General features: G+C 39.8%; 1 protein-coding gene across 2 annotated transcripts in view; it reads left to right on the forward strand.

Moving 5' to 3' along the window:
• The window catches only part of ATP6V0A2 (ATPase H+ transporting V0 subunit a2), a 118,662-nt gene extending 112,490 nt beyond the window's left edge, over window positions 1-6,172 (forward strand). For both annotated transcript variants that reach the window (XM_089653679.1, XM_089653678.1), the window contains 2 exons: window positions 3,751-3,925; window positions 4,536-6,172. In XM_089653679.1, the coding sequence (XP_089509805.1) occupies window positions 3,751-3,925; window positions 4,536-4,638 (278 nt within the window). In that variant the 3' untranslated portion in view covers window positions 4,639-6,172. The remainder of the gene's footprint in view (window positions 1-3,750; window positions 3,926-4,535) is intronic.
• Window positions 6,173-17,252: the final 11,080 nt, after the last annotated feature.

Below are 17,252 nucleotides of genomic sequence, written 5' to 3' on the forward strand. Positions count from 1 at the left end.
GTTATAGGCCAATTGCACTCCTAAATGTAGATACAAAGTTATATGCGAAGGTCTTAGCAAATAGGATCAAAGACTTAATGCCAGAATGGATCCAGGGAGATCAGGTTGGCTTTGTGTCAGGGAGGGAGGGTAGAGATAACGGAATTAGAACTCTGTTGTTGATCCAGAAAGCTAAGAAAGGGAAAACCCCGGCAGTGATTCTCTCGATCGACGCTGAAAAAGCTTTTGATAGAGTAAACTGGAGCTTTATGATGGACACCCTAGAGATCATGGGGGTAGGTAGTAGAATGAGGGAATGGATAGGGAAATTGTATAAAATGCCATCCGCGGTTATTTTGGTCAATGGTGAAAAATCGGCACCTATAAGGATGTCAAATGGCACTAGACAGGGATGTCCACTGTCCCCTTTGTTGTATGTGTTAACATTGGAACCCTTACTAGAAACAATTAGGAGGAATGCAGATATAAAGGGAATACAAATAGGGGAAACGGAACATAAGGTGGCAGCTTTTGCAGACGATCTGTTGTTCTATGTGGGTAATCCTAGGATAACACTCCCGAATTTAATGAAAAGCTTAAAGGAATATGGAGAAATATCAAACCTAAAAATCAACCTGACAAAAACTGAGATCTTGAATATAAATCTCCCGAATGGTGAGAAAGAAAAGATAAAAAAAGAATTCCCTTTTACATGGAGAGATAGAGAGATAAAATATTTAGGAGTCAAACTTTCTGCTTCATATTCAAAATTGTATAAATTAAATTATATTTCCCTTTTAAACGAGATTAAGGAGGAACTGAAGAAATTGGGAGGAGGAATCCCCTCCTGGTTAGGACGAATAAATCTGATAAAAATGATAATTGTACCCAAAGTTTTGTATAAATATCAAATGATCCCAATAAAACTCCCAGAAGCATTTTTTAAAGAAATTAAAAGGATGATAACAAAATTTATATGGAAAAATAAAAAACCTAGAATATCGTATGATTTGATAAGTAGACGAAAAGAGAGAGGGGGACTGGGAGTGCCAGACTTTGGGAGATACTATAATGCTGTAGTTTTTAGCAAGAATTTATGATTGGACACACAATAAAAGGGGGAAAAGATGGGTAAAGATAGAGAATGACTTGAGCGGAGTTGACCTGAGTAGAAACATATGGGCACCAACACAATATAGAGGTTTAAAAGAAACCACGAGCGTGTTTACATTGAACGTTTTAAGGGTTTGGGATAATTTACACAAGTATATGCACTGGGATTTTAATTCACAATTAATGTCACTAAGGAATATAGAATACTTCCCACCAGGTATTGAAGGGAGTATGGGAAAATGGATTAAAAAGGAAGACAACTAAGGGATATTATGGATGGAAAGAAGTTGAAAACATTGAAAGACTTAAAAAAGAGTGGAAGGGAACTTTTTATTAAGATTGATGAGTGGAAATATCACCAATTAAATCACTTTGTTGAGAGTCTTCCGAAACCCATAAGAGGGAGAAAGGAGTGGAACATGTTTGAGAGGTTGCTGGAATCACGGGGAGACGGAAAACGGGGCACGGCAAAAATTTATAAAATTCTTACCGAGTTAGCTACGGAATTAAAACCAAGCTATATAGAAAAATGGGAAAGGGATTTAGGAGTGGAGATAGATGAGGATAAACAGAGGAAGATATATAGACTCACGCACGAGAACACTAGTATGAGAGAGGTGGAGGTAAACTATAAAAGTTTAGTAAGATGGCACATTACACCAATTCTAGAGCACAAAATAGATATAGAGAAAACACAAGAGTGTTGGCGTGGTTGTGGAAAGATTGGTACATGGTTTCACATCTGGTGGGAGTGCCCAAGGATACAAAATTTTTGGAAGATAACAGTCAACTTAATTGAGAAAATCTCAGGAATAAAGATAGGATTAGACCCACAAGTGTGTTTATTACATAAAACAGATTTACCAGTGAATAAATATAAAAACTCGGGTATATGGTACTTTGTGAACGCAGCGAAGGGGTTGATACCCAAATTCTGGCATAGCTTGGAAGTTCCGAAAGAGAAGGATTGGGTAGAAAGAGTAAATCAGATTAGTAGGATGGAGAAACTATACTATACCCAGGAAGATAAGATGGAGATATATAACAGGAGATGGGAAAAATGGGAAGATTTTGTACACCATAGGAATATATATGAAGAAATGCCAGGAGAAGATTCTTAATTTTATATAGATGGAAGTAAGAGAAAAATGCAGAGTGGGAGGGAGGAGGGATGGGGTAGGGCATAAGGGTAGAGGGAAGGGAAAGGAAGAAAAAGGAGGTAACAGAAAGAAAATAAGAGTAAAAATATTATATGAGAATGTAGATGAAATGCATTATGCTCTTCTTTCATGTTCCCCTGTTTTTTTTTCTTTTTTTTTTTTTCCTTTCTCTTTTTATATGTAATTATAAATGTGAAAATTTAATAAATATTTGAATAAAAAAAAAAAAAAAGATAGTGCTGTGTAGGTTGCTCGATGTCCAGCTTGAGCTCTGCTCCAATCCTTCTACATCCTCCCTAATGCTTGTGCATGGTATCCTTTTAGCTTTTATTTTCTTTTAGCTTTTATTTTTTAGTGTTTTATATTATTTTGGTTTGACTTGCAGGTTGCTTTGCACATTTTGGTTTGGTGCCTTTCATGTTATCCACCATTTTCTATCTGGTGGCCATAGCAGCAAATATCTTCTTTGTTATACAAATTTCTGTATATAGTTTTTAGTTAATGGTACTTGTATAATTGGCACTCTAGGATTTGCATTACATTACTTTAAAGCAGGGCTCAGTCACTATAGTGCACGGTATAAATTTTTGCTCATCTTGATAAATCCAATACACACTGTTTTGTTCTGGGATGTAAGATTTATCTAACGTGTTTGGATGGCAACTATAATTTCTGCTGGTGAAGGCTACTCCATAGTTTGCAGCAGGTCATCAGGGGCATTGGGTGGGTCTTATACTGAAAGAACCAGACCCAAAGAATTCTGCCACTGCATGTCAGTGATCCAGGAGAACAGTTGCAGGCCAAGGTTGTTTCCGGTTTGTATCATCTTGGGACTGATCCCGTGCAAACATGGTGAGTTATTAGACAAGGTGTTTTTTGCAATTCTTACCCAATCTTAACCATTTTGAGGTGCATATTTGTGCCAATAAATAGTTCATACTAGCCAAAAGGTATAGAATTTACAGAATTACAATTAAGATTTCAGGGCGGTGGAAACTGTGTGGCAAGAGCCCTGAGAAGCCATGTCTTTGCATACCGCAGGTTGGACATGCCCCCAGCAGAGCAGGCTTCTATGAAGGCCTGACTGTTTTGCCCTTTATGGGAGAAAGGCTTTTTGGTACTTTGCTCTATTTTGTTATTATGGTTTACATTACGGTAGCATGTCTAATTTGTGGGTGATCTAGTACGTTATCAGGGCAGCCCTGATGACATACCACCCTCAAAACCCATGCAATAGAGATGCTACTGCAGTGGAAGCCGTAATCACAAAATTGAGCAAAGTACTATAACTACCTTACCATGTCTCTGAAACCTTTAAAATTGGACTTGGGTGTTCACTGAAAACTAAAATTGGTTATAGTGGAATTTGACCTTCTTTGAAAAGCTTTTGCTAGGTATGCACTAACGTAGACTAATTGCTTCAGGGTTTTATTCCATATCCAGTATTTTGAAAGCCCAGAGTGATTAATTTACCTATTTTCATATTTTTCAATTACAGAACTATCTGAAGTGTTGTGGACAATGGTTTTGAGGATGGGCCTTTATATGCCACACTCCATTCTTGGGGTATTTCTTCTGGTACTAGCCACAGCTGCATTTGTAGCATTGACCATTTTCATTCTTCTTGTCATGGAGGGACTTTCTGCTTTCCTACATGCAATCCGTTTACACTGGTGAGTTGCTTTAAAAATATATTTTTGTTGTCTAGACAATTGTTCACGCATATTGTTTAAAACATTTGCAGATAAAATGGAACCTGTGATGATAGAAATCATTGCTGAGGGACCATTGCTGAAGTAATCAGGGAACTAGAGGTCACTTAGCAAAAACAGGCAAGCAAATGTAAGGCTGTTTCTTTTTGGAATGATTTCCCTTCACTTCCTGTCCCAGAGACCCAATGAGAAAACAGAAATGTCTAAAATGAGGGGAAATGTTTGGATTTTGCCATCATTTTCTGTCTGAGTGACAATAGTTATTAGGACAAACGGAGAGGGAAGGATCTGAATCTCTCTCCAGAGACACAGACAACAATAAAAGCGTAACTATTCCTTACTCTATCCTATTCTAAAACAACAGTGTTATCTGTTAGCTGGAGAATTTTAAATACAAAATATTGATTTCTTCATATGGCTAAATCTAACTGGTTAATTCTATATGTTTTTTCTATCATTTGTATACTGTATTTAATGATGAGCTGTTGATAGCCTTTGAGCATGCAATGTACTCAATCACTGGTGTTTGCATAAAGAATGAATAACAGAGCAATATTTTCTTTATTTACAGGGTGGAATTCCAGAACAAGTTTTACTCTGGTGCAGGATACAAATTTACACCTTTCTCTTTTAAACACATGTCCCTCCATCTGGACAAAGAATACTTTCCATAGACTCGTGCTTCCTCAGTTATACAAAGCAGAATATATGAACCATTTGGTGCCATTCTATCTTGCTTGATGAAAAAAAGCGAGGCAACATTTTTTGAGCCAAAACATTTTCATGGACTTACAGTGGGAAAGGATTAGAACATCTGTTAAGTTTTTAGTACTGTCCTTTTTGGTGATATTTCCTCTTAATTAAGAAGAATTAAGCCTCTGAATATGAAAATAGCCAAAACAAATATTTAAAAGAAGAATGTAAACTCATCTTTTCTGTTGCCCACATCACCAAAACACTTAGTCTTTTTCCCTTAAAGGCTTCCTACAAAACTGACTATTCCTGGCTTGTTGATATCCTGGGTCCCTCACAGCTCACACTGTCATGAGCAGATTTTCAGGAGAAACCATTAAGTACTGTGAGGGGCTCAGGAAATAGGCACTCCAAAAGTGTTGGTTTCCAGGCAGATGTTTCAGGATGATTCCTTAAGAATGGAGCAGGTTTTGGTGGCACAGGCAGAGAGAAAGGTATTCACATTCTTTTGGAGGTATTTGTTTTGGCCATTTTCATATTCATAAAAGGGTTGCTGTAATGTTGTAAGTTTTCTCATTGGAGAGATGTTCCCTTATTTCCTGTGCTGATGGCATCCTAGGGTCAGTGGCAACAGGCTTTGGTTGATTACATCAGTTTGACACACTTCTGAGATTCTTCAAAGTTTATTGACAGCACCTATCAATTTGACTTGCAGTTGATTTTCCTCTGATGTGCATTCGACTTGCTTCAAGCAGGTTTTGCATTCCTGTAGACTTGTATAGGCATGCAAAACCTGCTTGAAGCAAACTGAAGCCTATCAACACAGGCCCTACATGTCTAGCTGTCATCGGGACACTAGGTGAGTTGAAGACTTCAAGAAAAACGAATACACTCCTTCCTGCTGTATCCCAGTCTAGATCAATGTATTTTTAAGTGTTAACTGCCTAGAAATCCTTTGAAAAAAATCTAAGCAAAAGTATATACTTTAACATACTGTACAACTACTGTTAAATTGAGAAAGTAAGCATTATTTTATGATTAGTTTCTCCCATAATTTCCTACCTCTCAGAAGCATTCTATGCTCATTGCCAGATGAACTTATGTGCTTTATCCTTGCAAACTGTATTATAAAAGCTTTGAAAGATATCAGAATTTAAACAGAACTTAGTTTTCTGATTTTTTAATATGTCAGTGGTAAAATGTAAATTATACTAAATCTTTGATAGATAATTTAAGCTAAGAACTAAATATGAATGGTGTTTGTAATATATTTATAAGAATGTTAAAAAAGATGTAAAATAATTCAAATGTACAGTATTTTAAATGTTGTCTTTTCCTACTAAGGTGGACAAATAATCAGATACCTACAAGTATGTATGTTGCTTGTGCAACATTTACATTTTTTTTTTACATTTGCATTCTTTTACTTGACGGAATTTACTTCTTTTTCATCTGGGGACTTTGTAAAGGATATGTTACAAAAAATAAATACTTGATCAGTTTTGACACTTTTAATGTTTTTCTGTCATTAAATTTGTGCCATTTGTAAGGAACGTTACTGTAACATAAGGGAGGTGTGATAAGTATAGTAAAGTTCAGTGAGCTCCATTTTAAAGAACGGCACAGTGGGTAACTGGCACAGTGGTCAGTGATGTCTTCTCAGCACCCCTTTTTTTCCACAAGGTTAAGTACACAGTTCTGTACTACCACTATGCCAAGACAGCTGTATGGATGCGATGGAGTGAGTTGTGTTCATCAGGTATCAAAATTTCCATCACCATAAATACTATTAGAGATGCTGAGACTCCATAACTGCTAACTTAGAGTTTGCCAGATTACCGTCTTGAATGCTCAAACATCCAAGTATTATTGATGATGCAGCACAATTTATATAGTATCAGTTCCTGAGTTCGTTTATATTACAGGTTAATGTCACAATGCTACCACAACTACATCCAGTTGGAACATTGTTTCAGAAGTCTGTCTGCTTGTAAGTTTATGGTTGTTGGGGAGTTCATAAGAGAATAAACCTTCTGTCAATTACAGAGAAATCATTCTATGCTTAATTAGTTTATTATTTTAATTTGTATTCTTAATCAACTTCTCACTGTCTTCCAATTCAACAAAGTAGCAGTACATCCAGATTGGTGCAAACTGAGCAAATCCTTGGGAGCTGTACACAGACCCCATGCTATGGGGATGGCCTGTAATTTAGCTTCAGGCACTGGATCCTGCTTGGGTGCTCACCTCAGTATCCAGTAACGTGTTGTTAGCCTCATGGTGCTTATACAAGTCCAGGGTCATGGTCCACCCCCATGGAACCCAGACACTGAAGACCGATCTGGAGGTCTGCCCACCTTGATGGGTGAAGCCTAGACCCTAAATGGGGACAAGTGACATGAACAGGTGAGACAGGTTTACCTTGCATTAGACCGATACTGTCACCTCATTTATTACTGTTTTCCTGAATAGCATTCATTTCTATAATAAACTATTGAAAGTAGGTAGGTGGTCTTTTTCCTGTTCCTTGGGGGCCCCCTCAAGATACCAACGGTCACACCTGAACACAGCTACGAGATCTTGGAAAGTGAATGCACTCAAGTCACCTCAGTTGCGATTGCAAACACTTCAGTTTTATTGGCATAACATCAGGGTTATTATACTGTAGTCTTTGGGCAAACACATCCTCAGACCATCCAATCAAATACATGTACATTGTTTTACCTTAACTCAACAATTATTTGTATGAGGTTTGCATTTTCACTCTTCTGCTTTATCTATCATACCATATCTGGTCTATCGCCCAGACCATGGCTGTAATCTGACCCAACACCCAAGACCATGGCTGTAATCTGACCCAACACCCAAGTTGTGGTTAAAACTTTTCAGAAGTGAGAGTAAACCTTATCTGCTTTTTTGTAAAGTTTGCAAAAACACTCATTTCTACATGAAGCTGGCATAGACAGTTTTGTTTAGTGTGTACAAATTTCATATATATGTTAAACTAGCATCTTGTATTAGTGTATACAAAATGGATTCAGTTATATTCCATTTAATCCTTTAAACTATCAGGAAATCAGGACTTGTGTTTGAAAACTACAGTCAGGTCCATAAATATTGGGACATCGACACAATTCTAACCTTTTTGGCTCTATACACCAACACAATGAATTTGAAATGAAACGAACAAGGTGTGCTTTAACTGCAGACTGTCAGCTTTAATTGGAGGGTATTTACATCCAAATCAGGTGAACGGTGTAGGAATTACAACAGTTTGCATATGTGCCTCCCACTTGTTAAGGGACCAAAAGTAATGGGACAGAATAATAATCATAAATCAAACTTTCACTTTTTAATACTTGGTTGCAAATCCTTTGCAGTCAATTACAGCCTGAAGTCTGGAACGCATAGACATCACCAGACGCTGGGTTTCATTCCTGGTGATGCTCTGCCAGGCCTCTACTACAACTGTCTTCAGTTCCTGCTTGTTCTTGGGGCATTTTCCCTTCAGTTTTGTCTTCAGCAAGTGAAATGCATGCTCAATCGGATTCAGGTCAGATGATTGACTTGGCCATTGCATAACATTCCACTTCTTTCCCTTAAAAAACTCTTTGCTTTTGCAGTATGCTTTGGGTCATTGTCCATCTGCACTGTGAAGCGGCGTCCAATGAGTTCTGAAGCATTTGGCTGAATATGAGCAGATAATATTTCCCGAAACACTTCAGAATTCATCCTGCTGCTTTTGTCAGCAGTCACATCATCAATAAATACAAGAGAACCAGTTCCATTGGCAGCCATACATGCCCACGCCATGACACTACCACCACCATGCTTCACTGATGAGGTGGTATGCTTAAGATCATGAGCACTTCCTTTCCTTCTCCATACTCTTCTCTTCCCATCACTCTGGTACAAGTTGATCTTGGTCTCATCTATCCATAGGATGTTGTTCCAGAACTGTGAAGGCTTTTTTAGATGTCGTTTGGCAAACTCTAATCTGGCCTTCCTGTTTTTGAGGCTCACCAATGGTTTACATCTTGTATTCACTCTGGTGAAGTCTTCTCTTGATTGTTGACTTTGACACACATACACCTACCTCCTGGAGAGTGTTCTTGATCTGGCCAACTGTTGTGAAGGGTGTTTTCTTTACCAGGGAAAGAATTCTTTGGTCATCCACCACAGTTGTTTTCCGTGTTCTTCCGGGTCTTTTGGTGTTGCTGAGCTCACCGGTGCGTTTCTTCTTTTTAAGAATGTTCCAAACAGTTGTTTTGGCCACGCCTAATGTTTTTGCTATCTCTCTGATGAGTTTGTTTTGTTTTTTCAGCCTAATGATGGCTTGCTTCACTGATAGTGACAGCTCTTTGGATCTCATCTTGAGAGTTGACAGCAACAGATTCCAAATGCGAATAGCACACTTGAAATGAACTCTGGACCTTTTATCTGCTCATTTTAATTGGGATAATGAGGGAATAACACACACCTAGCCATGGAACAGCTGAGAAGCCAATTGTCCCATTACTTTTGGTCCCTTAACAAGTGGGAGGCACACATGCGAACTGTTGTAATTCCTACACCGTTCACCTGATTTGGATGTAAATACCCTCAAATTAAAGCTGACAGTCTGCAGTTAAAGCACATCTTGTTCGTTTCATTTCAAATCCATTGTGGTGGTGTATAGAGCCAAAAATGTTAGAATAGTGTCGATGTCCCAATATTTATGGACCTGACTGTATTAATTTACAGTGTTAAACTTTTCAAACTTGACGATAAAAATTCCACCATTTAGAACTTAAGATGGATGAATATGCATTACATCACCTCACGGGTTGCACTATTACCACCACTTCCAAATAAAGCCCTTTTATAAAGCACTCAGGCATTCCTACCACCCTTTTGTCACAAGGGCTTCGCTACAAAATGGTCGACACCTGGGTTGCTGTGTATTCCTTCACGCACAATCTTACCCTATTTGCGAATCCTACTCTGGGAGTACCCCACAGGGTAATAACTTCACCAACAGAAATGGTGGAAACCAGGCCCAAGGGAACCGCAGCAAAAGCTCAGACAAACATTCACTCTGCTGAGGGCCTGCAAAGCACTCAAGCCACTTAGAGCGATGAAGCTTCCTTGCATCAAAGTAGGACTTAATTTTAACACAGGTCTCTAGATCTGACTCAAGCTCTATTCCAGACACACACTATCCCAGACACACAACAAGCAGCCTAACTATTGGCTTTAACACTGCCATCACAGTCCAGATCTCAAAAGCGCCAAGCTTCTTCTCCACCCCTGCCATCTCTTCCAGAGTCAGAAAGTGAAGTGCCTCCTCTAGAGGACACTGAAATTGAGGGGAATGAAAAGGACCCAAATGCTAGGGGAGACTGCAGACGATTTCTTACCCATCGCCTCACATACACCTGATGTTATGGCTTCACACTTTATTCTACTCCCTTTCAACATGCCCCTTTGGGTACTAAGAGCCTTGCTAAGTCTAAAAAGATAGTTCCCTATCATGAACACATAGAATGGGCAATTTATGACAATTGGATTAATAGATTTTCACGCCTCCCGAGAATCATTGTCAAACTCTTAAGTTACAAAATTATGCTTACAGAAATTTGAGAAGCTATTACAAACTCTTTTTAATCTCACCGGCCCAGCTCTGCAACTGGCTATTGAAGCTATTTCTGTTTCCCAGACTGCAGGTAATTGAACTAGAACAATGAACAAACAGCAGGATCCTGTATGCAGGACCCAACCTTGCCAGAGTATTTGCAGACACTGCCATCCACCTTACTGTTTTGTGTATATGCCCTACAAGCCATACACATATCTCCAGTTGGCTCTCATTCCTATCCATTTGCACAGAATTTTATGGCTAAAGGCCTAGACAGCTGAATCTGCCTGCAAACGTTGCCTCATGTATTTATGCCCTTTGAAGGAGGGTGCCTATTTGGTGAAGTGCTTGGAAGGTCCTTCCTTGGGGGTTCTACCACCTCAAAAAGAAACGCACATAACCACTGTCCTCAGGCTTCATCTTCAAAGCCAATTTCTCTTTCCTTTTGGGGCAAGCCTTGGAAGCCAAAATCTACCAGGTCCACTCCAAAACCCTCCTCACAGCGAAGAGAGCACCCTGACTCCTTAGAGTGGGGGGACATCTGTTTTCCTATCTTGGAGTCACAGATATCCCACACCTATGGGTTCAATTGATTGTTTAAAGGGGCACAAACTAGAGTTCAAAGTTCTACCCCATCATTTTTTGTTCTCAAACCAACTGAAATCTTCCCAAAGACAGTCAATGCCTCTGGAGGACAAGTTCAGTGAATTCTATTCAAGACTGTTCATGGACTCACCCACTCAAAGACTCTATAGTCACTTTGGCCAGGCCCCTCTTCAGGGCAACAACTTTATCTACAACCCCTAGCACTATGATGCTGGTTTTGAGATCCCTAACCCTAGTAGGGTTAGGGAGCATTTCTGAGACCATGGTTTTGCTCCTTGGTTCAGACAGCCCATTGCCTGATTGTGTGGCACAACTTTGCCCCCCACTACTATGTAAATGGATGCCCGTAGCCCCTAGGATTTGTGACAAGGCCATCCTAGAGGCTGTGAGAACATGGGACGTATTCTAATCTCGGTGATAATTGTAGTTGAGCAGCAGCAAAAAGAAAATAAAAAAATCCCCTCTAAAAAAGAAAAAAAAAATCAGTATTTTTATTGCGAGAGAGCAAAGCCACAGACCTAAAGTTGATTTTCGAGCTGATGTTCTGCTTCAAGTATAAATTTCTAGGCAAACACTACAGAGCTGTTGATTGTAAAGATTGTTTTGCTTTTTTTTATCTTATTAATTTCATATTGCAAAATCAAAAACACTGTACAAATCAATACAAATACATTTTCCAAAGGATATTTTTCCCATACCCCCTCCCCCCAAATTTACCTCTCTGACTCTTCTGATTGCCTTTTTCCTTTTTCTTCTTGTTCCTCTATTACTCACTTTACCACCCTTCTCCCCACTCCTCTCCTCCTCTATCTTTTTCCTCCATTTTACACAGTCGCTCTTTCTTTTCTTCATTTAACAACTAGCCTACAGGGCACTTATACCCCCTTCCTGCCCAGGCCAATTTCCAGCTTTCAGCGCGGTCACACTTTGAATGACAATTGCGCAGTCATGCAACACTGTACCCATATGAAAATTTTATCATTTTTTTGTGACAGAGCTTTATTGTGGTGGTATTTAATCACCTCTGGGTTTTTTATTTTTTCTTAAACCAAAAACCACTGAACATTTAAAAAAAACAAAACATTTTTCCTTAGTTTTTGTTATAACATTTTGTAAATAAGTGATTTTTCCCCTTCACTTATGTGCGCTAATGAGGCTGCTAGTGATGGGCTGCACTGATGGACACTATTTGGCACTGATGAGGAGGCACTGGTAGGGGGCACTGATGGGCACTCAAAGGCAGCACTGATATATGAAACTGATAGGTGGCACTGTTAGGCAGCACTGATAGGCAGCACTGACGGGCACTGATGAACACTGATAGGTGGCACTGATGGGCAGCACTGATAGGTGGCACTGACTGGCACTGATGGGTGACACTGAAAGGCAGCTCAGATGGGCACTGGTAGGCACTGAAATGTGGCACTGATGGGCACTGGCCGGTGGCATAATGAGCACTGACGGCTGGCACTGATGGACACTGACAGGTGGCACTGCTGGGGCTACACAGATCATCAGGGTACACTGATCATCAGTGCCCTGATGATCAGTGTACATGTCCCCTCCGAGGAATGCCGATTACCGGCTCTCCTCTCCGCTCAAGCTGTCAGTGTGACAGCTCGTGAGGAAAGAAATGCCGATAACCGGCATTTCCCTGTTTACATGTGATCAGCTGTGATTGGACACAGCTGATCACATGACCGAGCCAACATCTTCGGCTCTTTTCGTTGATCGGTGATCCGCTGTGTCCGAGGGACACAGCGCACCGCCGATCGCCGCACATGCGCGGTTAGAATGGGAGGACGTCATATGACGTCCTCCCAGAACGAGAGAACCGCCTTGCGCCCGTCATTGTACTATATGGCAGGCGGGAGGTGGTTAAACTCATACCAGTTCTACATATCTCTTTGAGATTTTAAACTCACTCCATTTTTCCCATGTTTTTTTACATTTTTCTATTTTTCCCTCTCCTATATGGTAGAGTTCCTCCATCCTATATACTGTATATGCTCAACCCTGGTTCTCCTCTTACCTATCCCGTCGATCCTTCAGCGTTTCCTAAAACTGTGCCACCTCCCCCTCTCTGTCGGGGTCCCCCAAGGCTCTCTCCTTGGACCCCTTCTCTTCTCCATCTACACCTCCTCCCTTGGCAAACTCATACACTCCCACGGCTTCAACTATCACCTCTACGCTGATGACACTCAAATTTACCTCTCCACCCCTCACCTCACCCCCACATTCTCCGCCCGCATCACTCACCTCCCAAACGACATCTCAGATTGGATGCCACTCCATTTCCTCAAGCTTAACCTCTCCAAAACCGAGCTCCTCATTTTTCCCCCTACCCACTCACCCCCCCCCCATCCTATCCATCACTACCAACAACACCACCATCAATCCCGCCCCACAAGCCAAAGTCCTTGGCGTCATTCTGGACTCTAACCTTTCCTTCCAACTTCATGTCAAATCACTTATAAACACATGCAGGCTCCACCTCCGCAACACCGCCAAGATACGTACCTTCCTTACCCCAGACACCACTAAACTACTCGTACACTCCCTGATTATCTCACGTCTTGACTACTGCAACTCCCTTCTCACCGGCCTACCCCAGTGCAGGCTCTCCCCGCTCCAGGCCATCCTGAACTCAGCGGCCAGACTCATTCACTTCACTAACCGCTCCACCTCTGCCTATCCCTCCACTGGCTCCCGATTGCCCAACGCATCAAATTCAAACTACTAACCCTGACCTACAAAGCCATTCACAACACTGCCCCTAACTACCTCACCAACCTGATTCCCAAGTACCACCCTACCCTTCGCTCCTCACAGGACCTCCTTCTATCTTGCTCTCTGGTCTCTTCCTCCCACGCACGACTGCAAGACTTCTCCAGGTCCTAGGGTTCTCTGGAACTCACTGCCCCAATCCATCAGACTGTCACCTTCCCTCCTCACCTTCAGGCGCTCCCTGAAAACCCACCTCTTCAGGGAAGCCCACCCCTCCCTCACCTAACAGCCGTTCTCCTTCATTCCTCCTACCACTCCATCCCCCACAGCCACTTCCTCCTGTGCTACTACCCCCTCCCTCCTAGATTGTAAGCTCGAAAGAGTAGGGCCCTCTAACCCCTCGTGTACTGTTCTTGTTGCTGTTCTGTTTCTTGTATTGTCCCCCCCCCCTCTATTGTACAGTGCTGAGTAAACCCGATGTAATAAATAATAATAATAACCCTTTATAACCAGTCTTTTAGTTTTGGTATCTCCTGGGTTTGCCAAAATTTAGGAATCAATCCTTTTGCCACATTTATTAAGTGAAATACCAGCGTATTCTTGAATTGTTTCACTGTGAACTCTGTATTATGGAATAAACGTACCCAGGGGTCTTTCAGAATGCTCATCCCCGAGTTCTCTTGTATTATCAGAATTATTTCCTGCCAAAACTCCTGTATTCTGGGGCAGTCCCACCATATATGTTCCATTGTTCCCTTTATCCCACACCCCCTCCGACATAAGTGTGATTTCTCTGATTGTTGCCTATGTGCCACATTAGGTGTAATATACCATCTTGCTAAACTTTTTTAATTAATTTCTATTATAGTCATATCGATGGTGCCATGTGCTATTTTAAATATCATCTTTTTTTGCTGTTCATTCAGTTGTGTTCCAAACTCCTTTTCTCATTTTTCCAAAAACAGTGGAGAAGCAGGTCCCGATATTGCAGTAAGAATCTTATAAATACATGAAGTACCATGTTTTCGTATTATACCTAAACATTTGTTCGAATGGATACAGGTTTTCCACCAATCTTAGTGGCTGTGGAAACACTGTAGCAAAATGTCTTAATTTAATATATTGCCACTCATCTAATATAAAAAATAAATCCTTTTTATTTTTTAATTCTTGAAAAGCGCATATTTTCCTTTTTTCCATGTTATCTTTTAACTGTGCATTACTATCTTTAAACCGTTTTCCAATATATTTCTCCCTGGTGGTAAGTAATTTGTTCCCACCAATGGTATTAACAGTGAATTATATTCCCATCCCATTTTCTTATGCATTACATCCCATATTCTAAACATTCTGTGTTAAAGTGCTTGTGTGTTCAGCAAACATACAAAACTGTTGTGGTAGCCAAATAATCCTATCAGTGTCTCACTTAGTGTCTTTTCCATTTTAACCCAACTTTTCCCTTCTGCATTATATTTCCAATTTACTATTCGTGATATTAATACAGAATAATAATATCTCTTAAAATCTGGCACATTTAGGCCCCCATTTACTTTATCTTTGGACAGGACTTCGTATTTTACTCTCGGTTTTTTATTTACCCATATATACCTAAGTATCCTTCATAATAGTTCTTCATAATATTTTAATATTTTAAATAAATTTCTGTCAACCTAATATTTACAACATAAAATAACATATCGTCAGGAGACGTAGAACAAAAAGTTGCAGCGTATGCTATCTGAATTCCTTTTACATCTGCACTATTTTGTATGATCGCTAATAACGGTTCTAGAGATCAAACTAATTACAAAGGAGAAAGCAGACATCCCTGCCTTGTTCCATTATGCATTTTAAAAAACTGTGACAACGAGCCGTTAATCTTCATGGCTGCTGAAGGATGGCTGTACAACTTTTTATCCACTGTCCCATTTTAGGTCCTATTCCCAGTGCCTCCAGTGTGTCCAACATAAATCCCCAATCTACCCTGTCAAAAGCTTCTTCAGCATCAGTCGACAGGACTAATACAGGAGACTTCTCTCTCTTACTTTTTTGCAGGAGGAGCAATGATCGTAACCCATTATTTTTCCCTTCCTGGAATAAACCCCACTTGATCTAAGTGTATCCATTCCAGCATTAGATCTAGCTGCTAAGACCTTTGCATATAATTTCATATCAATATTTAATAATGATATGGGTCTATAACTAGCACATTGGGAGCTAACTGGTATAATTGTAATATATGCCTGCAGTGACTCCCCTTATTTCCATCCTCTCACCTAATGCATGCGTGTGTGTATGTATGTGTGTGTGTGTATATATATATATATATATATATATATATATATATTTTAGGGACTAATTGTTTTTAAAATTTCTTATAAATATCTCACTGTGTAGTTATCTGTTCCAGGACTCTTCCCTAGTGCTGTACTCATCAATGTTGCTTGAATTACTTCCTGCGTTATTGGTTTTTCTAAGGCTACTAATCTTTCTTCTCCCAGTCTCGGTAGTCCAGCTTCCTTTAAATATTTCTGCCTTTTTCTGATACTTTCTGCCTCCGCTTATTTCAAAATTTTTGGTATAACCTGCTGTTATATTTTTGAAATACATTCACGATATCAGTGGTTGAATATGCCATTTCCCCATTCTCATCTTTAATTTTCTCTATAAAGCTCATCAATTTCTTATTCCTTAACCTTCTGATTAGGTATTTTCTTGGTCTATTTCTCCACTGATATCTTTCCTTTGTCACCATATTAAACATTCTCCTTGTTTCCTGTTCCATTAAGTCCTTTAACTCCATCTCTTTTTAGGATTATCTTCTGATGTATATCCATTTCTATTTTCTTTTTGTGTAGTTCTAATTCATATAAATCCTCTGTTAACACCCTAATTTTCTTCATCCATTCTTTCTTTTTTTCCGACCCCTATAGCAATCAGGATACCCCTTATATATGCCTTATGTGCTTCCCACACCGTAGCTACCGAGACCCCTCTGTCTCATTTGACATAAAATACTGCTCTATTTAATTTTTTATTCTTATTTCCATCTCCTGATCCCATAGGAGCGTCTCCTTTAATTTCCACATATTTCTAACCTACTCTGCTCTCTTTCTAATTGTAACTTCATTGTGACAGGTGTATGGTCTGATATTGATATTTCTATTTTAACTTTAACCAGGGACTTAAAGAGTCTATGTTCTATCATTATATAATCCAGTCTAGAATACTTGTGCAGGAGAATAGAAGGTATAGTCTTTCTTTTGGATGTTTAATTCTCCTGGAATTGACACTGGTGTAACATCTTTTTGATGGACTTTAGACATTTACCTCCATCCCTCTGCACCCGTGACGATGTATCCATCCACGAATCCATGCAAAAATGTAAATCTTCTGCCACAATCTTCTTAAAATCTGTAAGTTTTCTTAACATATTCTTCAGATAAACCATTGGATTTTTGTTCGGACAATAGATGTTTGCTAATGTACATTCCAATTTCTGTAATTTCCCTCTCAGAAATAAAACCGACCCTCTGGATCCGCCAACCTATCCTCAATATTAAATCTTACATTCTTGGCTAGCCCAATTGCTACCCCTTTCGTTTGTTTTGTTGGTAAATCAGCATAATACCAGGTTGGATAGTA

Source organism: Staurois parvus, unplaced genomic scaffold, assembly GCF_062004578.1.
Source record: "Staurois parvus isolate SC_StPar_1 unplaced genomic scaffold, SC_StPar_1.0 ptg000719l, whole genome shotgun sequence".
Classification (NCBI taxonomy): Eukaryota; Metazoa; Chordata; class Amphibia; order Anura; family Ranidae; genus Staurois; species Staurois parvus.